The sequence below is a fragment of the Pelophylax lessonae genome, assembly GCF_965119305.1.
Source record: "Pelophylax lessonae genome assembly, chromosome: 5".
In the NCBI taxonomy this organism is placed as follows: domain Eukaryota; kingdom Metazoa; phylum Chordata; class Amphibia; order Anura; family Ranidae; genus Pelophylax; species Pelophylax lessonae.
Window position 1 is genome coordinate 90,791,800 of NC_138772.1, and position 22,413 is coordinate 90,814,212.

The window sequence follows — 22,413 nt, forward strand, 5'->3', positions numbered from 1 at the left end:
AAAGGCTAGGTTCGCCTTTGGTAAAAAAAAAAAATTATAATAAAAATAAATGCATCTGCATGGGCAGACCGTTACTCAGCTGCAGGAAGTGTGAATGGACTAGCGCTGAGGAGTGTCCTTATTGTTCAGAGAGAACTAAATGACCTGTAGTTCATTTATTCACAGATCTCTGAAGAAATGACGTGTCTGGGTGGGTGCAGCCCCGCCATTTTTAAAAATGTAACGGGAGGATGAGTGGGGGGTGCTGAACATGTTACAGCCTAAATACAGGTGTAGCATGTTCAGAAGGTGAACTTAGCCTTTAGGAGTAAAGTTACAGACTATTTATTTTGTTCATTGGAGGGGCGACATGTAGACAGATAAGGGCCTATACATGGTATACATGGCCAGCATGTTTGTTACAAGGTGATGCCCTACAGTGAAAATAAATCATATAAAGAAAAAATGAAGAAAAGTGTCAGGAGGTGGAGGTGGTGGAGTGATGCCATGCAATCAACTAATGCAGCACTGAAAAATAATGTCACTCCACTATGTCAGCTTTTACCTGTTAACTGCCAAGTGAAGCCCATAGCTAAATGAAATGCTGCATGACACTACATTCACATCCCTCAGAAGTGATGACAATGCAGGCACTTTGATTTATTGGGCTTTTGGTGTTTTTAGCATTTTAAAACCATAGTCAATGAGAATACCCACCTCTCCTATTTCCATCAATGGCTCATTCATATCCACACCTCCGTAACCGTACTGCAGGTCAGCTTCTGTCAGCTTGTTCTTTTTAATGAACTGTGTGTTGAGGTACCTGCAAAAGAGGAGGAATGACTATTAGCAATGAGAATCCGCTTCACTGCAAACCCCAGAGCAGCAGCTGCTGATTATTATCACAGATGGGCACTGTTCTGCACAGAGGCCCCTAATGTATTGCTGGGCAAATGTACAACATGACAGGCACAGGTTAAGACATAGAGATGAAGAGAAGTTTGGCACAGATGTACACAGAACTGCTACAATTCAGACACTCTCCGAACGAGTTTTTAAAGCTCATGCCTGTAAAATTAGGGTACATTCACACTGGCGATTTGGGATGGTGGGAATAGTAGTGGCAGGAATCAGAGATTACAGCTGCGACTCTCAGCAGGTAGGTGCCGTCACTGACAGGTCGCTGGCCACAGCTATTCACATCTCTCTGCACAGCCAGCAACTACCTGCAGTGATCGCTGCTGGACCTACACACAGTGCACCCAGCAGCAAACACTGCAGCTAACCACTCGCAGTGCAGACTGTAGAGAAAAGCTGCGTCTGCTGGCGACCTGTCATAGTAAATAGGACTAGAGGCGCACTTACCTGCTGAGAGACGCAGCAGAAATCTTTGATTCCTGCCGCTACTATTCATATTTAAAATAAAAATAAACCCGAGCCCAACTGCATATGCCAGATTGTTGAAATACATATAAAGTATACATGTATTTCAACTTTATCAGATCATAGATGTACAGTTCAGTCTGCCGTGTATGGCCTCCATTACTGTTTATTATCGTTATAAAAGATTTATATAGCACCTAATCTTTATCAATGCAAATGTACTGCTCAGGCCTGACTGACTGTAACCAATGTACTCTAAACTTGTACTTCAACTAATCAGAGTCATCGAAAGCCACATTATTAAAACTGCTACTAGGAGTAACTCATAAGGTAAAAAAATACATTAAAATATAATAAAATCAAACATTGCAATAATAATTTAAAACGTAACTTCACTGAGATTTCATTATAGCATCCATGTTCATTTCCAAATTGGGACAACTCCTTTATATTTGTTTACTTTTTCTTAATCACATAGAATAAAGTTATATAAATTAAATAAAAATTGCTGCTTACCTTTTTACTTGCTCTTTTCTGAAAACTCCAGGACTTAGCCCCCTCTATGTAATGTTAAGTAGAAGGCTGGGGAGTTGAATTTCTCATAACTAAATCTCTGGGTACTGTGCTGGCAGATTTTATTATCAGTTTTTAAACTATATGTGCAACACTGTCTGTCCTAACAAAGGGTTAAAGATCTCAAGGATTAAAGTGGCAATGAGAACTGAGTGGTCTCCTCTATTTTATGCCAGGAAAGCCATTAAGTTATGCTATAAAAAGAAGACCCCCCCCCCCCCCCCCAATTTACCTTTCTGAAACCAGTTGGTTAACAATGCTCTCCCTTACTACAAAGATATAAATGTTCATAGGGGTTGCCCCAGGAAATATGACCGTCTGGGCCAAATGGCTAGCGGAAACCTGCCATGGCTGTGGATAGTTAACAATGACACTTCTTGTTAGCTTAGCGAATGCACTAAAATCTCCCCAGTCACCCCAGTCTCAGCAATGGACACGGCCAGGGTGGTAAAAATATAAAAGGGTTCTTTAGTTGTTCTGTTTGTTTGTTACTACAGTCCTCAGGTTACTATATCTTGCATCTATTGTCTCCTCTACCTTTGCACCCCTGCGTGGGCTCAGTGCCTGTGACTGGAAGGTTGTTGCTGTGTAGTATGTACCTTTGTATGTTTGTACCACAACAAAATCCAATAAAAAGAGTTAAAAAAAAGATCAAGGTTGATGCATGGTCTCTCAGTCTGTCCCTTGTTTGCCATCTGGTCAGTGCAAAAGAAACTGCCTATAGAGTCCTGCTCCAATGGGAAGAATTATTTTTAAACCTGAACTCTAGCCAAAACCTATTTTTATACATTTGCACTTAAAAAATGACCCCCAAAGACTTTGCAATATGTCTGGCTGCTGCTTCATTGTCTAAAACTTTTACTTTCATTAACCTTGCACAGAGCTGTGGGCATCAAACTTTGAGCTTTTTTTTTTTTTTTAATAATTATTACATTTTTATTACATTTTTTCCAATACAAACTCAAAAACAGAAACAAAACAAAAAATAGAGTATACATATAGATCCTTCATTATCGTATACATACATAAAACAAACTGCACCCTTAATGTCAATAATCACTCTGAGCAGTTGGAATACTCAATTCCTCCTTAGATCCTAACTCATTGCTATTAAGCCCTTTGATTGTCAATCTGGAAGGGCCATAGTTCCCAATTTTTTAAAAACAAAGGCATTGCATTAAGACGCAATGCCAATGTCTTTTCATATTCATACGTTAATCTAACAGATGCAATTCCCTCCGTCAGATTAGGGACATCGGTGGTTTTCCACCATCTTGTTATCAACCTTGCAGCTGTCAAAATATGAGCTATAATCCAGCGTGTCTATCGGCAAACTATCTATCCCCAAATTTAGATGGGCTAATGCCGGCCTTGGTTTAATTAGTGTGTTTATTATCGCTGAGATGTAATTGAAAACTTGATTCCAAAAATGTGTTAGATTTTTACATGCCCATAACATATGATATAGATTACCTACTTGTCCGCACATAATGGTGAATGTGACGGATAAAATTTAGAGAGTCGTTAGGAAGTAAGATACCATCGGGAAATAATTTACTGTGTTAACTCCCAGTGGTTAACACACCGGGATATCTTATAGGAATATTTAATGGCTTGAGACCATTGCATAGTCGTGAACGTTTGACCCAGTTTTTCCTCTCATTTTAACATAGGCCCTGTCTTTTGAAATGTGGATTTAGAATTTAGTATATTTTAAAATATAGAGATACTTCTCTTCTTTTGAGAGGGAGAGGTATAATAATCATATAAACATTGGGACAATAGTAATGTTGATGGTGGATGGTGGTTGAAGAATTTAGTTATTCGTATATAAGAAAAATATTCAGATATCAGAAGTTTATAGAGCCACTAAAGAACTTCAAATGATTTAGGTCTTATACCTTCTAATAGATCTTCAACCCAATATATGTTACAATCTCTCCATTTAGGAGTATATAGATAGGGTATAAGAATTTCCATTGTTTCTATGGGTATCTTTATTTTTTGCTTCTCAGGGTCTGCTTTGTTTTTCTTTAGAAGTGTTCTCCAGGCTAATAATGATGTTTTTACTGTGATAGGGAAATTTTGGATTGGGACCGGTTTCCAATAGTCTGCTAGCATAAGATGTATGAATTGTTTAATTTTAGTTAAAGCTTTTTCCACCTGCACTCACCGAGTGTCTATGTCATTACAAAACCATGCTTTAAGAGATATTAACTGAGATGCCCAATAATAATCTTCCAAATGAACCATACTGATACCTCCCACTGATTTATGTTTAATCAGATGGGACCATGCACATCTTTGATGCTTGCCTTGCCAAATATAATCTTTAAGAAGCGTTGTAAATTTTTTCATTAAGTGAGATGGAATCGGACTTTGAGCTTTGAAACTTACATACAGTCTCTCAGACTAATAAGATCACTACAAGTTGCTTGCAAGGAGTTCTATGATTGGAGGAGGTGTGGATGAACAGCACAATCTTCCCTCCGCCATACAACGAAGCAGTAGCCAAGCATGGGACATTTATAGAGTCATTTATTTAAAAAAAAAAATACAGTTTCCGGAGTTCAGCTTTACAATATTTTTAGGTGAAAAGAACACAAACATGTATTTCCATTCCGGAAAAGTGTATTTTCCGGAGTGGAAAAACACTTCTATAGCCAAAACATTTAAGAGCAGGCATGAGAACAGATCAGATTTATTTTTTATTTTTGTCATGGGTCCCAATAGAGAGATTTCTTTTCACTTCCGCTGTAAGGACACAGTAGGAAGTAAAGGGAGAACTCTCCAAAAAGAAGGTAAAGTTCCTCCTTGTTGTCAGCGAAATGAGTTTCCACTTTGGAAGATTTATCCTTACCTACTATTTCAGTGTTACACATAACAGGGCATTCAAATCTACAGACAGTGGTAACGAGGAAAGAAAGGCAATTCTGTTTTATGCAATTTTTCTGTCATCGCTTCCCCAAGAAGCACACAAAATCAAAAAACCGCCGAGTTCCAAATATATTTACCTATATAAACAGTCCATGTAGTCCGCTCCTCGACTGTATTCCTCCCAGAACTTGTGATATACTACCAGAACTTGTTCTGCCGAATCCAACACTTTCTAAGAAAAACAAATCAATAAATAGATATGGTGAGGAAAAACATTTCTTGTCTATACTTTGAAGAAACCATATGCTTTGTGCAATTTTTTTTACTAGACTTCATAAATAACAATGGTCTCAATTCACAAAGCTTTAACACAAGGAAAAGGATCTTTATTGTCTTTATTTTTAGTGGTGTGACAACTGTAATGTGACTGAAATGTTAAAGTCTCATTGGATCCAGCTGGAAAAGCCAATCCTGGTGTGTTAGCTTTGTGAATTAGCTATTGTCAGAAAGAAAGATTCTGATGGCAAGTTTGGCAAATACAGTCATGTGAAAACTAAGTACACCCCATGGAAACTTATGACTTTATCAATATATTTGAATCGTCAAACATCACATCTTTTTTCAAACAATGCCCACAGATGTTGATATTCTTAAAAGAGTTTTAAAGGCAGAAGGTTTTTTTATCTTAATGCATTCTATGCATTAACAGAAAAAGCCTTCTGTGTGCAGCAGCCCCCCCCCCCCTAATACTTATCTGAGCCCCCTCTCTCTCCAGCAATGTCCACGAGTGTCTCAGCCATCCGAGACTCTCCCTCCTGATTGGCTGAAACACAGCAGCGGCACCATTGGCTACCATTGCTGTCAATCAAACTCAGTCAGCCAATTAAGGAGAGAGAGAGGGGGCGGGGCCAGGCCACAGCTCCGTGTCTGGACACAGGGAGCTGTGACTAAGCTCGGGTGTCCCCATAGCAAGCTGCTTGCTGTGGGGGCACTCAATAGGAGGGAGGAGCAAGGAGCACAGAAGAGGGAAACGAGAAGAGGAGGATTCAGGCTGCTCTATGCAAACCCACTACAACAGAGCAGGTAAGTATAACAGGTCTGTTATTTTTATTGAAAAAAAAAAAAAGAAGAAGAGGAGACTTTACAATCAATCACTTTAACCACTACACACCCTTAGAACATACCCTTATATCCTCGGGTTGAAGTGGCTATACCGGGATCATGGCTAAAGCTCCAGCAATGATGCCAGTATGATTATTATATAGGATTTATATAGCGCCGACAGTTTACGCATCGCTTTACAACTTGAGGGTAGACAGTACAAATTAATTTTAATACAGTAGGAATTAGAGGGCCCTGCTTGTTAGAGCTTACAATCTAAGAGGGAGGGTCAAGAGATACAAGGAAGTAATAACTGTGGGGGATGGACTGATGGAGAATAAAGACTTGCAGCTGGCAATGGGCTTTCCTGTAGAAGTGATCCGTGTGTCTTTACAGCCGCCTGATCATGTCTAAAAGATGCAAAAGAGCGCGCGCTGCTGGGCTCCCTGGTGCAATTAGGGGGTCCGGGACTGCTGCTCCCAGGGGAACCTGCTCAACAGAGGTGTTACATTCATACTCTCTCCTCTGTGATTAATGAAACCAGAAGCAATGAGGATTGTCACTTCTGGTTTTGGTTTGTAGTTTAAGACGTTACCGTCTTGCAAACCATCTCTTTGGTTTGATTAGATGCTTTTGAGGGCAGAGGAGAGATCTGCGGTCTGAGAGACCCCAGATCTCTCAGTAAAGTGTACTTGTCACTGCTCAGGTTATCACGGGGGTGTGATAATAAAATAAAAAGGTGGTGTGGGGGGGGTGTGATAAAATAAATAAAAGCCCTTTTGAATCATTCTGTAAAAAAAAAAAAAAAAAATATCATTAGATGGAACAGGCAAGTATGTCATTGCCAGCAAAAGCAGGTATTGCTCCCTTTTGCAGAAATTACTTCTTTTAGATGTTTTGTATATGCCAACCAGTTTCCGACATTGATTAATTGAAATGTTTAACTACTTCTCCATGCAAAAAGGATGTTTGTGGATTTCCTTACATGAAATGTTTCAAAACCACCTACAAAATTTCAACAGGAATTATATCAGGGTTTTACTAGGGCAGTCCATAACCCTCTATTTCTTCTTTATAATCCATTGCTTGTTGGGTCTGCAATTGTGCTTCGGATCATGATCATGCTGAAAGACTCCTTTCCGGTATAACTTCACTTTTTGGACAGACAGCCTCACATTGTTATCAAGCATACTTTGATATGATGCAGAAAGAACAGTGGATTTGATGACTAAAGCAGCAAAGCAAGCCCATAACATTCCCACCCCTATGTTTCACAGTTGTTATGCAGTTCTTCTCCTGAAATATTTCAGTTTGTGGCAAACACGTCTACTGTTAATGTGTCCAACTCTATCTTTAATCCATCAGTGTTCAGAACATTGTTTGAAAAAATTGTTCCAGAAGGCCTGGTCTTTGCCTAGATGTTCAATGGAAAACTGTATTCTTGATCTAAATGTTCTTTTTGGGCAGCAAATGCCTTTACACCACTCATGCAGGTAAATTGGTGCAATCTATTTCCGATTGTAGATTAATGCACTTTGACTCCAACTGGTGGAAAAGTTACCAAACATCTGGAAATAAAAATTTTGCAGTTAACCACTTGCCGACCAGTCACATTGACTGTACTGCGGCAAAGTGGCTTGTTCCCGTCCAGCGACGTAGACCTATGTCGCTGGACTCCTCCCCTTGTGGGCGCCGGAGGCTCGCTCCCACTGTATTCAGTCACAGCGGGAGTCGGGCCAGGGGAGGAGGAGAGGAGGTGATCACCGCCGCTCTTCCCCGATCGTCGGGGAATCGAGTCTGGAGATCCGCCCGCTTGTGTAAACAAAGCGGGCGGATCTCCTAAGTGACAGACAGGGACAGATTGCAGGGTTCAGCATAGCTGAAACTGCGATCTGTCCCTGTGTCACTCAGTCACCTCCCCCCACACACGTTAGTAAGCACCAGGCATACATTAACCCCTCCCTCTCCAATAAAATTAACCCCTTCCCTGCCAGTGTCATTTTTACAGTAACAGTGCATATGTATAGCACTGATTACTGTAGTAATGTCACTGGTACCCCCAAAAGTGTCAAAAATGTCAGTCAAGGGTCCGATCTGTACGCCAAAATGTCGCAGTCCCGCAAAAAAAAAAAAAAAAAAAAAAAAAAAAAAAAAAATCGCAGATCGCTGCCATTACTCGTTAAAAAAAAAAAAAACACCAAAAATGACAGAAATCTTTCCCTTAGTTAGTAAACGCAATAACTTTTGCACAAACCAATCAAACTACGCTTATTGTGATTTTTTTTTACCAAACATAGGTAGCTGAAAACAAATTGGCCAAAAATGTAAAAAAAAATTTAGATTTTTAAATTTTTTTGGGGGGCATTTCATAAAAAACAATGTACGCTCTTTTTTTGTTTATAGCACAAAAAGTAAAAAAAAAAAAAAAAAAAAACGCACAGGTGATCAAATACCACCAAAAGAAAGCTCGGTTTGTAAGAAAAAAAGGATGTAAATTTCGTTTGGGTACGGCGTTGCATGACCGCGCAATTGTCATGTAACGTCGCACAGTACCGAATCGCAAAAAGTGGCCTGGACGTAAGACAGCAAAATCCTCTGGTGGTAAAGTGGTTAAGGATACACGCCAATTCTAGAATGATTATCTTTCCAAGGAAAGGATTAATTTTAAATCATTTGGTGATATATGTAAAGTCTTGCCAGATGCATCCACAACTTCCTTCTGAGGAACTTCGAGAACTCCATTTATATTGGCATGATGAAACCACACGTCAATAGCAAACACCAAACTACAGATGCCTGATGATTAAATAAGAAAGATCCCACCTGAATAATCCCAGAAGAGGTTCTAGTAAAAAGTTAGAAAAAATCCAATGTGATAGACCAAATGATAAAAATGCGACTCACTTATTTGAAAAAACTTTTGCTAGCGTTTTCATTTTAATAAAAAGAAGGCTCAGGAATTATACTAGGCATACACTGGAAGATTCTTGTATGAACAAAATCAATTTCAGAATGTTCGTAAGATTCATTATTGGGGTCAATAAAACAATGAATAAGGGTTAACGTTCAGGAATTCCATTTATTCTAAGAACGAATGTTAAAAATAAGTACTTTAGAATGACATTTTTCAAAGCTCTGATTGCATTACTGAATGTACTGGCAAGATTTTTTTTGGTAACTGCTATTAAATTAAAAATGTAAAATGGCTAACCTGATTCTTCAGGGAAAACTGTACTCAATGAAATATATAGATTGCCATTACTTAACCATCCTTCAATAAATCCTAGTTGACTGGCTGTTATTTTGAGACAATGGCTATAGCATATTCTACGCTCCATGTCTAAAAAAAATATTTTACACTTCTGGGTGGATGGCAGTAGGCTGAATTTTCCATACATTTCCTACATCTCTTGAGGTTTGCAGCTGCTTGAAGTCGTTATGGAAGTCGTCCTGATGTTGGAGTCTTTATGTTCCTTTTGAATGCTTTATAAAAATCCATACACAAAATTAGAGACTTCTTCCATTGAGCCATGGCATGTGGATGGACCTCATTTTATGCATTGCTATATACTGTATGTCCCATAGATGGTAACTAAGATAATTGAGTTAGAGACTGCGCATCACAGATGTGCCTTGATGGGGCAGTGTGGTTTAACATGTATTTCCAAATGTATGGAACAAATGCTTCTGTATTTACACCGCTTTTCTTGTGCCGACTAGCTGCAAAGTGTTGGGGAACTTCTTTATTGCTCTTTATATTGCTATGCCCGTGTGCATCTTTGCATTTTTTGCTGGTTTTAGGCCTCTTCTTTCACACATAGCCAGGTAGCTGCGGCCGCCGAATTCCTGCGTCCAGGCTTGGACAGATGTCCCTAAGCTTACCTTACTGATCTGTGTGTGGCTACATGCAAACAGCGGTGGTCACGGTCAGCCCTCCATTCGTTTGAATGGGCTGAGCGGCCACTTCTGATCACATAATCTGTTCATTCCAGCAGCAAGAATCAACTGATTCTTGATGCAGAAATCCTCAGGAGGCCTTGAATGGATATTAGCAGCTGCCATTGTTACTTTGCTGCATACAGTGCAGAGACACCCAAGAGCAGCCTTTTTTTTTTACCAGGGTGCCCAGCCTGGAGTGCCTTAAGGTTTTTTTTTTAGGCGTGCCTTGGCAAAATGCCTAAAAATTGCTCAAAAATTGTTTACAAGCTGGCCTGTGGATGAAGCCTGCCTTTTTAGATACCTAAAGATACAGGTTTTCATTATGCACCATTACAACCTTTAAGCTGCCATCCTAACAACCAATGGCATCATCAGTTGATATGGAGGATGTCAGTCGCCTGCATAGCATCCTTGTTTGACCCTCCCCTGCCCCTCTCCATCAGCATTGGGGTCAAATTAGCTGAGTGATGGAGAAAAACAGAGGGAGAAGAGAAACATTGGAATACTAGTCAGTACCAGTTTGCAAAAGTGTATTTGCTTTGTAAGAATAAGCCCCGGTTCACACTTGTGCTTGTGCGGGGTTCGCATGTAATATAGGAGCGCACTGCTCCGACATTACATGCGATCAGCTGTGCGGTGCGAGTTTAGCCATACAGTTTGTATGGCTAAATTCGCATCGCACCCACAGCAAACACGCACAGGAGGCATTTTTGCTGCCGCATCAGGATCGGATCGCACAGCGGTTCACACTTGTGCGATCCGATCCTGTGCGAACTGCACGATCGCACTGCGATATGCGATCAAACTGAGGGTGTCGTTAAGATTACATTGACACCCCCAGCGTATCGCATATGGCAGTGTGAACTGCCGGGGGTGCGTGTGCGATGCGGGAACAGGCTGCGAATTCGCAGCCTTCCCGCATCGCATAAGTGTGAACCGGCACTAAATCACCTCTAACGTTGGGTGTCCTGCTTGTGTGAATGTTGCTACATGATGTAAAATGATTAGAATAGTTTTTACATTTTAGAATGGGGTGTCCATAATTTTTAAAGGGTGCCTTGACTGAAAAAAGGTTGAAAAGCGCTGCCCTTCAGGTGCTTTGAGCTAAGTTGAGCTTCTGCTTTTTTGTTGTAGGAGAGAGAGATGCTTTGCTATATATCTGTTCCATCATTGGGAACTGATATTGTTTAAGTTAAAGTGTAACTAAAGGCAAAAACGTATAATTTTGTTTTTAGTTTTGGATAGCGTGGAGAGGGATTAGAACCCCTGTCGGTTTTTATTGCCATATGAGCCCCCCGTTGGGGAGATTCACCCTCTCTATTTGTCCTGTTAACCATTATCATTGAAAGTGAAAGAAAATCCAAAGTTTTGGGTTTTCAGGTCCCTAGAAAAGTAAGAGGGGAAATCTTCCAAAAGGGATACAAGTTCTGGTGACCTGCGGGTCCCCAAGGAATTTTCATTAATTTGTAGGGATTTCCATTCACTGCTTGTTTGTCTATAGGACAGGAAGTAAAGGGAAAATCTTAGCAATGGCACAAAGATGGTGACAAAAACTCTGACAGAGTTATAACCCTCCATTGCTCTATCCAAAATGAAAAAAACAAAAACTGTTTTTAGCCAGACATGTTCGGACAAGTAAGTAGGATTTTTGTGCCGACTATCTGGAAAGTGTGTTGGGGAATTTTTGTACAGTAATAAGGGTCATGGACTTGATAATTCATAAGCAGACATCATACCGTTAAAGAACCAGAGATGTAAAAAACCAATCAGCTGTCACACAGTGTATGCCAAGACTACAATCCCTCAGCAGAAAACAGGAAGAAAAAAATCTAACACAATGTATACTTTCCAAACAGTATATAGAGCTACAAAACAGCAGATATACAGTATCTCACAAAATTGCGTACACCCTCACATTATTGTAAATATTTTATTATATCCTTTCATGTGACAACACTGAAAAAATGACACTTTACTACAATGTAAAGTAGTGAGTGTACAGCTTGTAGAACAGTGTAAATTTGCTGTCCTCTCAAAATAACTGAACAAGCAGTAATTAATGTCTAAACCGCTGGCAACAAAAGTGAGTACACCCCTAAGTGGAAATGTCCAAATTGGACCCAAAGTGTCAATATTTTGTGTGGCCACCAATATTTTCCAGCACTGCCTTAACCCTCTTGGGCATGGAGTTCACCAGAGCTTCACAGGTTGCCACTGGAGTCCTTGTCCACTCCTCCATGACCACATCACAGAGCTGGTGGTTGATAGAGACCTTGCACTCCTCTACGTTTTGTCTAAAGATGCCCCACAGATGCTCAATGGGCTTTAGGTCTGGAGACATGCTTGGCCAGTCCATCACCTTTACCCTCAGCTTCTTTAGCAAGGCAGTGGCCGTCTTGGAGGTGTGTTTGTGGTCCTTATGTTGGAATACTGCCCTGCGGCCCAGTCTCCGAAGGGAGGGGATCATGCTCTACTTCAATATCACAGTACATGTTGGCATTCATGGTTCCCTCAATGAACTGTAGCTCCCAGGGCCGGCAGCACTTATGCAGCCCCAGACCATGACACTCCCACCACCATGCTTGACTGTAGGCAAGACACACTTGTCTTTGTACTCCTCACCTGGTTTGCAGCCACGCATGCATGACACTATCTGAACCAAATAAGTTTACCTTGGTCTCATCGGACCACAGGACATGGTTCCAGTAAACCATGTCCTTAGTCTGCTTGTCTTCAGCATACTGTTTGTGGGCTTTCTTGTGCATCATCTTTAGAAGAGGCTTCCTTCTGGGACGAGAGTCATGCAGACCAATTTGATGCAGTGTGCGGCGTATGGTCTGAGCACTGACAGACTGCTCCCCACCCCTTGAACCTCTGCAGCAATGCTGGCAGCACTCATACGTCTATTTCCCAAAGAAAACCTCTGGATATGATGCTGAGCACATGCACTCAACTTCTTTGGTCGACCATGGCGAGGCCTGTTCTGAGTAAAACCTGTCCTGTTAAACCACTGTATGGTCTTGGCTGCAGCTCAGTTTCAGGGTCTTGGCAATCTTCGTATAACCTAGGCCATCTTTATGAAGAGCAACAACCCTTTTTTTCAGATCTTTAGAGAGTTCTTTGCCACGAGGTGCCATGCTGAACTTCCAGTGACCAGTATGAGAGAGTGAGTGATAACACCAAATTTAACACACCTGAGACCTTGTAACACTAATGAGTCACATGACAACGGGGAGGGAAATGGCTAATTGGGCCCAATTTGGACATTGTCACTTACGTGGTGTACTCACTTTTGTTGCCAGCGGTTTACATATTAATGGCTGTGTGTGGAGTTATTTTAAGGGGACAGCAAATTTACACTGTTATACAAGCTGTACACTCACTACTTTACATTGTAGCAAAGTGTCATTTCTTCAGTGTTGTCACATGAAAAGCTATAATAAAATATTTACAAAAATTTCAGGAGTGTACTCACTTTTGTGAGATACTGTACATGTAAAACATATGTAGGGAGATTTATTTAATCTCTGTGTATCATCTGAGGCGGTTCACTTCACTGGGTATAGGAGAGGGTTTACATCCACTTTAATGGATTGGTAGGAAGAGTGTTCTGCTGCAAAAGCTGCTTTTATAACTATGGGTGATAGAATAGCTGTAGTTTCTATGCTTGCATAGAAGCGTAAAATAAAAGTAGTGAACAAACATCGTGGAATCATCACATGCTTTTCAGACAAATACTCACATGCTTTTCAGACAAAATACAGTTTTTGCTTCCAATTATGCTGTTGTATATTTACATATGATGATATCAGTGCTATAGATTCACAGTTTTCACATGCAAGACCTTACCGCGTGTTGCTGTAGAACATGATTTTCCAGAAAGGTTTTTGTTTCTGAATATAGTCTCTCCCCAAGTGGTTCTGGATAGGCAACACAGAGTGCATAAATATCTCTAGATATACATGTTAAGGATGCAAACTGAAAAACAGACTGTTAAAACAAAAAAAGTCAGTCCAGAATTGATTAGGATTGGTTGCTATGGGTTACGGTATTCAAGAAAAATGCTTGTCTTCCCATCTCATCATGTTATATAGGGTGCTTATGTCTCTTCTTTCCTATACGCTACTTATATATTTATTATACTAATAGAGACTGATTGGACATTATACTTAGAAGATTTAAATTCTAACACTTTTGACAAGATAACAGATAAAATAACTTTATGTGGTTGATTTACTAAAACTGGAAAGTGCAAAATATGGTGTAGCTGTGCATAGAAACCAATCAACTTCTAACTTCAGCTTGTTCAATTAAGCATTGACAAAAAAAACCTGGAAACTGATTGTTTTTGTGCAGAGCTGCCCCAGATTTTGCACTCTCCAGTTTTAGTAAATGAACCCCTACATGTCAAGAGCTGAGAAATGTGGCTTTACAACTCTATATTTAATAGCAGACAAATTCAGGAAATTCCACCTCTAACATACTCCACTTTGCAAAACAAACTCGGACTAGCAGCAACTAGGAGGGAAGCAGTTCAGTAGCCATATAGCATCTACTTTTTGGAAACATTTTGATAGAGCTATCTGGAGGCTGAGTCTTGCAGCTGAACACAAGAAAGTGAAGAGAGACTGCCAAAAGGAAGCCTGGCATTTTTACGAACATGAATCCAAGCTGTCTGGGCCCAATTAGCCTTCTTTTCTGCCCTATATGACCCTCCTGCCCTTACACATTACCGATTGGCCGAAGCCCACCTACGGACCATTGGATATATTACCGCTCCCAAAGTAGATGACCATAGGATTCTGAACTCCTTCTGGGACGCCTACATACCACGGACCCCCAGGAACGACCCCCGACATCCCCCCCATCACAGAAGGCAGATAGGAGCCTACAGAGTGACCTTCGCTTGCACCTCATACCCGCTCTATACCCCTGTGTGGGGTGGGTATATCTGGTTAGTAGGATATTTACCTTAGGGGTAACCTAGCACCTCACTAGTTACCAACCACGGGGTCACCCTAAGATTTATCCACAAAGTCACCTGTATATCCATTTGGTTATGGACTAATCCGGTTATCTACACACCACCACTGCATTACTGGCTATAAGGATTTTTTTTTGGCCAATCACCCCATTATATGCATTATTCACTTTCGTGCACTTTATTGCACTCTATTTTTCTATTGTCACTTTAATTTCTCTGAGCGCCTAGACCACTTTCTATAATTTTAGTGCACCTCATTGCACTTTCGCTTGTCACTGCCACCATACTTTGTTTTATCTATTTATACCCTTGTATTGTACCAATTTTACAGTGCACTATATATATATTTTATTGCTTGATCATACCTTTAATTCTTATATACACGTGGTCACCTTGATTGCACCTTACCACCGGGATATTGATACACACTAGTCACTGTGTTTTACTATTTATATATCATATGTTGGTTTTATATATTTATTTGTTGCACTGATAACATATTGACCACAATTTTTACATATACACTACGGTGTATTTATACATCAGTTTTATCTATTACTGTTTACACCCTAGTCCATTACCAAAGGCAGCGCCAATTGCCCTAATTTTTTATCTCATATAGTATCTACTTTTTGCCACCACTGGCGGCTTACCAACAAGATGTGTGTAACCACTAACGTTTCAAATGTTGATAATTACAAAGGGCTTGCAATGCTGTGGTCTGATGAAAGGCTAAAGATTTGTCATGTGTTCCCCTGTACCTGGATAAACACCAGAGATTCAGGAGGAGAGAGCTTTCGGAGAATGCTACTACCATACTGTTCCCTTGATTTTGTTAAATGCTTTGAATCGGGAGTCCAACCCATCAATCACAATCTACACACTCATCTCAAGCAGGTGACAGGAGCAGTGGCCGCCGCTGAAAGTAGACTCTTCTCCTCTGCCTTCTACCATCTTTAAGCAGCTGCAGGAGGAAATTACAGGGGATCAGTTGCAGTATATGTCGCCCCCATTGCCTCTCCTGTCCAGGTTACTCTTCCTTCTGCTTCCTGGTTTTCCCTGTGGGCTCCCTTGGTTCCTCCCGCAGGTCCTTTTAGGATGGAGAGCAGGGGAAGGGGCCAGTAAACGTCATTTATCTGTCCCCTTACGTTTCTGAATGAACACAGTGAGTGATCAGTGCTGTTTACTATGCTTCAGTTATGAATGAACTCAGTGAGTGAACGGAGTTTGTGAAGTTGTAAAAAAAATAATTGTAAATATAATTAAAAAAATACTGACAAAGTCCACTGCTCTACTGACGGTCACCGTCCACTCGCCGTCCATTACTCAATGTCTACTTTTTGGGTTACATTCATATTTTTACAGTGAAATTTTATTATTTTTTTTACTTTTTTTAAGTCATTCTTACTACTAAGGCAGGCCATACATTGGACACATTTTTAAAGAATTTGTTTTAAGAATTTTCGTTTAAATTGCGCACCATTATTAGGCTGCTGGAACGACCGATTTTCGTGCAGTCATCGAATTTGAGTGATCGGGCATGTTGGAAATTTTTTTTAAATCTAACGATTTTCTAATCAATGATGGGAAAATCATGTAAAAAAATATAATTAAAAAAAATGCTCATTTGTACAAGAAAATAAAACTCCTGGAAAGAAAAGAAGATTCCTAGCCATGAAAATTATTTTCTGTAGCAGGATGAGGTGAAATTGAAGGCTTAGTTGGTCGAAATTTCTAAATCATTGGTGGCATCATCGGATCACAGAGCGCAAGAAATTTCTGATTTTTGAAAGAAAATTAGTTCCGAATTCGATCAATGTATGGACTGCATTAGTTAGGCTTTGCTAGTTAATTTCTTTAAAATAAAAATAAAAAAATGGTGCAGAACCTCCGTGATCTTTGATTTCCTTCATGTTGTTCACACAGATCTCCACCTCTCAAAAGGTTGCCTAGCTCTGCTTTAAATGTTTTAATACTTTTCAGTGTTCTGGAGTCCATGATGACGAGTAACAACACTAAAAGCAAAAACCGTGTTAAAGCCTAGGTAATGATCAATGATTATCTGAACGTCTAAAGTCTGAGCCCAAAAATACAATTTCTGCAACTAAGGTATTTCATGCCTCTTCCTGTATGTGAACGGGCTTAAAGTGATTGTAAAGTCAAATTTTTTTTTAATAAAAATAACAAACGTTATACTTACCTGCTCTGTGCAGGGGTTTTGTACAGGGCAGCCCACATCCTCCTCTTCTTGGGTCCCCCTTTGGCTCTTCTGGCCCCTCCCTCCTGTCGAGTGCCCCCACAGCAAGCAGCTTGCTCTAAGCCGAGCTGCAGCTCCAAGTGTCCATTCAGCCTTGTCCCTTCTCTCTCCTGATTGACTAACCAACTTTGATTGACAGCAGTGGGAGCCAATGGCACCGCTGCTGTGTCTCAGCCAATCAGAAGGGAGAGTCCTGGATGGCAAAGGCACTTGTGAACATCGCTGGATAGAGATGGGGCTCAGGTAAGTATTAGGGGGTGCTGAGATGGCAGCTGCACACAGAAGGCTTTTTTTCTTAATGCATAGAATGCATTAGGATAAAAACCTTCTGCCTTTACAACCACTTTAATATGAAACTTTTTTATGCACCCAAAAGAGGTCTACAGCTGAAGCCACAATTTCTGGCTTCCATGGGTTCTACTATGTTTCTGTAGTGCTAGGGTAAACTCAAACATAAGATCAATTTCTTTTAACTTCCTAATTTATTTTGAATCTCCAATATTCTCAAATTCCAAGGGTAGGCTGAGAAAAAAAAAAAAGAATGTAAAAATAAATTTACACACACACACACTCTCTCTCTGCTCAAACAAATTAATGGAACACTTAGAAAACACATCAGAAATTTATTTTCAGCACCTCAAATTGGTACTCAGTCGTTTAGCCCCCACGTGCTTGTATGCGTGTGTCCACACCAGGAGATCCTCCTAGATCTGGACCTGGGCATCAATGAGCTCCTGAACAGACTGAGGTGTAATCGTGGTGGCGTCGGATGGTCCGACCTAAATTCTGGTGTTCAATGGCAAATGCCAATCGAGCTCCTGGGCAGTGAGCACAGGGTACACTAGAGGACGTTGGGCCATCAGGCCACCCTCGTGAAATCGGTTTCAACACCAGTGGCCTGTTGCAGGTAATATTGTAGGGCTCTGGCAGTGCTCATCCTGTTCCTCCTTGCACAAAGGAGCAGATGCTGGTCCTGCTACAGCACTGTCCAGCTCTCCTAGAGTAACTGACTCCTGGAATTTCCTCCGTGCCCTTGAGAATGTGCTGGGAGACACAGCAAACCTTCTGGCAATGGCACGTATTGATGTGCCATCCTGGAGGAGTTGGACTACCTGAGCAACCTCTAGAAGGGTCCAGGTATCGCATCATGCTACCAAAAGGAGTAGGGAATAAAAAGGTCGGTGGACCATTCCTGTTTTGGGGGTGTCTAATTGTTGTCTATCTACTGCACCTGTTAATTTCATTAACACCAAAGCAGCTAAAATGAACAACCCTCTGCTAACTGACCAGATCAATATCCCAGGAGTTTAATTGACTTGATGCTATACTCTTGATTAAAAAGTGTTCCTTTAATCTTTTTTGAGCAGTACATATATACATTATATGGAAAAAAATAAAATAAAAATGATGTGTACACACACACGCATTTATATAGGAATAGCAGAAAGTGAGATTGTATGTGTATATATATATATATATATATATATATATATATATATATATATATATATATAATCTCTATATCTATCTATCTAGCTTTCTGCTATACCTGTATGCACTGCTTCTCTCATGGGCTGTTGTGCTGAAAACAGCTGCCATGTACAATCAGGTTAGGTAGATTCCTAAAGCAGATAGGTGCTCCTTTATGGACACATTAACTGCAAACACAAGAAAATTTAGAAAAATAGTTTGAAGTGACCAGAAAGTCAAAGAAGAATAGGGCAGCAAGAAAAGGAAGGTAGAAAAAAAAACTAAAAAAAAGTTACAGAAAATACTTTAGATACAACTAGAAACAGCAGATTCAAGCGACACACTGACTGTTCCCACAGCAAGGCCAAAGTAGCAGTTGTATCATTTGTGATCACTCATAGAAGGGAAGTTATCCAGCATGAGGCACTCAAAGGCCAAGAAGGAACGGAATGATATTCTGATGGGAAGCTAGGATAAGCCTGTTGCTGGAGCCCAGCCAGGGACGTTATTGGGATGTCTATCCACTAACGCATTTGGTTAAGGCCACACATACAGTGCCTTGCGTAAGTATTCAGCCCCCTTAAACTTTGCGACCTTTTGCCACATTTCAGGCTTCAAAACATAGATATAAAACTGTAAATTTTTGTGAAGAACCAACAACAAGTGGGACACAATCATGAAGTGGAATGAAATTTATGGATATATCAAACTTTGTTAACAAATAAAAAAACTGAAAAATTGGGCGTGAAAAATTATTCAGCCCCCTTAAGTGAATACTTTGTAGCGCCACCATTTGCGGCGATTACAGCTGTAAGTCGCTTGGGGTATGTCTATCAGTTTTGCACATCGAGAGACTGAAATTTTTGCACACTCCTCCTTGCAAAACAGCTTGAGCTCAGTGAGGTTGGATGGAGAGCGTTTGTGAACAGCAGTTTTCAGTTCTTTCCACAGATTCTCAATTGGATTCAGGTCTGGACTTTGACTTGGCCATTCTAACACCTGGATATGTTTATCTGTGAACCATTCCATTGTAGATTTTGCTTTACGTTTTGGATCATTGTCTTGTATTGTCTTGTTGGAAGACAAATCTCCGTCCCAGTCTCAGGTCTTTTGCAGACTCCCATCAGGTTTTCTTCCAGAATGGTCCTGTATTTGGCTCCATCCATCTTCCCGTATTTGGCTCCATCCATCTTCCCATCAATTTTAATCATCTTCCCTGTCCATGCTGATGAAAAGCAGGCCCAAACCATGATGCTGCCACCACCATGTTTGACAGTGGGGATGGTGTGTTCAGGGTGATGAGCTGCATTGCTTTTACTCCAAACATAACATTTTGCATTGTTGCCAAAAAGTTTGATTTTGGTTTCATCTGACCAGAGCACCTTCTTCCACATGTTTGGTGTGTCTCCCAGGTGGCTTGTGGCAAACTTTAAACAACACTTTTTATGGATATCTTTAAGAAATGGCTTTCTTCTTGCCACTCTTCCATTAAGGCCAGATTTGTGCAGTATACGACTGATTGTTGTCCTATGGACAGATTCTCCCACCTCAGCTGTAGATCTCTGCAGTTCATCCAGAGTGATAATGGGCCTCTTGGCTGCATCTCTGATCAGTCTTCTCCTTGTATGAACTGAAAGTTTAGAGGGACAGCCGGGTATTCGTAGATTTGCAGTGGTCTGATACTCCTTCCATTTCAATATTAAACTTCTCCACAACAGTATATCGGACCTGCCTGGTGTGTTCCTTGTTCTTCATGATGCTCTCTGCTCTTTAAACGGACCTCTGAGACTATCACAGTGCAGGTGCATTTATACGGAGACTTCATTACACACAGGTGGATGCTATTTACCATCATTAGTCATTTAGGTCAACATTGGATCATTCAGAGATCCTCACTGAACTCCTGGAGAGAGTTTGCTGCACTGAAAGTAAAGGAGCTGAATAATTTTGCACGCCCAATTTTTCAGTTTTTTATTTGTTAACAAAGTTTGAAATATCCAATAAATTTCGTTCCACTTCATGATTGTGTCCCACTTGTTGATTCTTCACAAAAAATTTCAGTTTTATATCTTTATATTTGAAGCCTGAAATGTGGCAAAAGGTCGCAAAGTTCAAGGGGGCCGAATACTTTCGCAAGGCACTGTATGTGCTTGATCATTTAGCATCCATAAAATCCGCTATGACTGCAGAAGGAAAAGGTCTACAAGAATGCCAGGTAATACACAATGAAAATATTTTTCTAAAGCTATACATCAGAAACTTTCCCTCCTGGCTGAACCCTCGCACCCGGAAAGACTGAACTAATGTGCGAGAAACCTTGTCCAAGCACTAGTATTTCTCCACGGATGAAGTGGCACTGGAGGTTCTGATTTCACCCTAATTTTACTTTCTGTATATTTGTAGTGGGTAAAAAACTGAATTATTAGATGGGTATCCATTTCATAGCATTATAACTGCAAGGTTAATGCATAGTTGCGAGCTTTGTGGGAAAGAGGGTGTGAACTGCATGTGTACCGCTACTATCTCCTAGGCGATTAAGAAAATTTTTGTAAGAACTTACCGTAAAAATAATTTTCTCTGAGTCCTCTGACAGACGCAGCTCTTCCAAGTTTCATCACTATTGGGTTAATGGCGCCCTCTGCAGGAGCAGGCTAGGAAGTGAAACTTCATAAAAAAAAAAACTTTCACTAGACACACCTTTAGGGGCTGTCCCTCCAGACATGACCCCTAGACACACTGAGCTTACTAATCAGTTTCGTAGCAAGCAGTACAGAAAGACAACCAACCCCAAAATAGAGGGGCAGGGCTGCGTCTGTCAGAGGACTCAGAAAATAATTTTACAGTAATTTCTTACAAAAATTCTATTTTCTCTTACGTCCTCTGACACACGCAGCCCTTCCAAGTTTCATCACTATTGGGATGTCCCAAAACAGTGCAGGTATGAGGGGTGGGAAGAGACGCAACCAACATAACGGCAACGTGTCAACAAGGCCAGAACCAAACTAGCTAGCAGATATAGGAGTCCCTCATAGTGCAGTCGCACATCTCTCCCAGTAAGGAGTAAGTATCTCCAATGGTTTGCAAAGCTGGATTTCTCCTTTTTATGGCTAGTGTAGGACCCACTGACAATGGGGTACTTTGACGTAGTGGTGGGCTTGAGCACGATATGGCCATATGGTGGGACTAAATCCCCATTTTTATTTATTGATTGCCTTTATATTTGATAGTCATTTCTTTTGCATGTGCGCGCTATTTTTTCTCTTGGTCTATAGCTGCACCAGCTTTAGAAATGCATGTTCAGGGTGTGCCCCCCCAGCTCCTTTTTTGTTTGGAATGTATTCGGTCTGACCAGACTCTGGGGTTGAGCACCCCACCCTCCCACACCTGTATTGAGCCCTGGCAATGAACCTTTCCACCTTTTTGTTGAGATGAGATGCGAATAGATCCACGTCCGGAGTCCCCCACCGGACACACAGGAGCCAAAACACCTCTGGTTCCAGGGACCATTCCCCCTGATCCAAGGACTGAGGACTCAGATAGTCCGCCTGCCAGTTCTCCACTCCAGGAATGTGAATAGCAGAGATAGCTAGAACGTTCGCCTCGGCCCAATACAGAATCTCGGCCACTTCCTTGGCCGCCTGGGCACTCTTGGTGCCCCCTTGGTGATTGATGTAAGCCACAGCATTGTCGGTTTCAACCCGAACCGGGCGACCGTGCAACTGAGTCGCCCAATGGAGCAGGCAAAGTTTAATCGCACTGAGCTCCAGAACATTTAATTGGCAAGGAGGATTCCTCCGATGACCACGTCCCCTGGGCACATAGAGTGTCCAGTACTCCAGCCCATCAGGCT

At 40.9% G+C, this 22,413-nt stretch overlaps 1 protein-coding gene across 2 annotated transcripts in view; it reads right to left on the reverse strand.

The window, feature by feature from the left end:
* Positions 1-22,413, reverse strand: part of CUL2 (cullin 2) — a 173,426-nt gene that overhangs the window by 84,015 nt on the left and 66,998 nt on the right. For both annotated transcript variants that reach the window (XM_082257514.1, XM_082257513.1), the window contains exons 3-5: positions 13,702-13,804; positions 4,950-5,044; positions 697-802 (exon numbers count right to left, since the gene is read on the reverse strand). In XM_082257514.1, the coding sequence (XP_082113640.1) occupies positions 697-802; positions 4,950-5,044; positions 13,702-13,804 (304 nt within the window). The remainder of the gene's footprint in view (positions 1-696; positions 803-4,949; positions 5,045-13,701; positions 13,805-22,413) is intronic.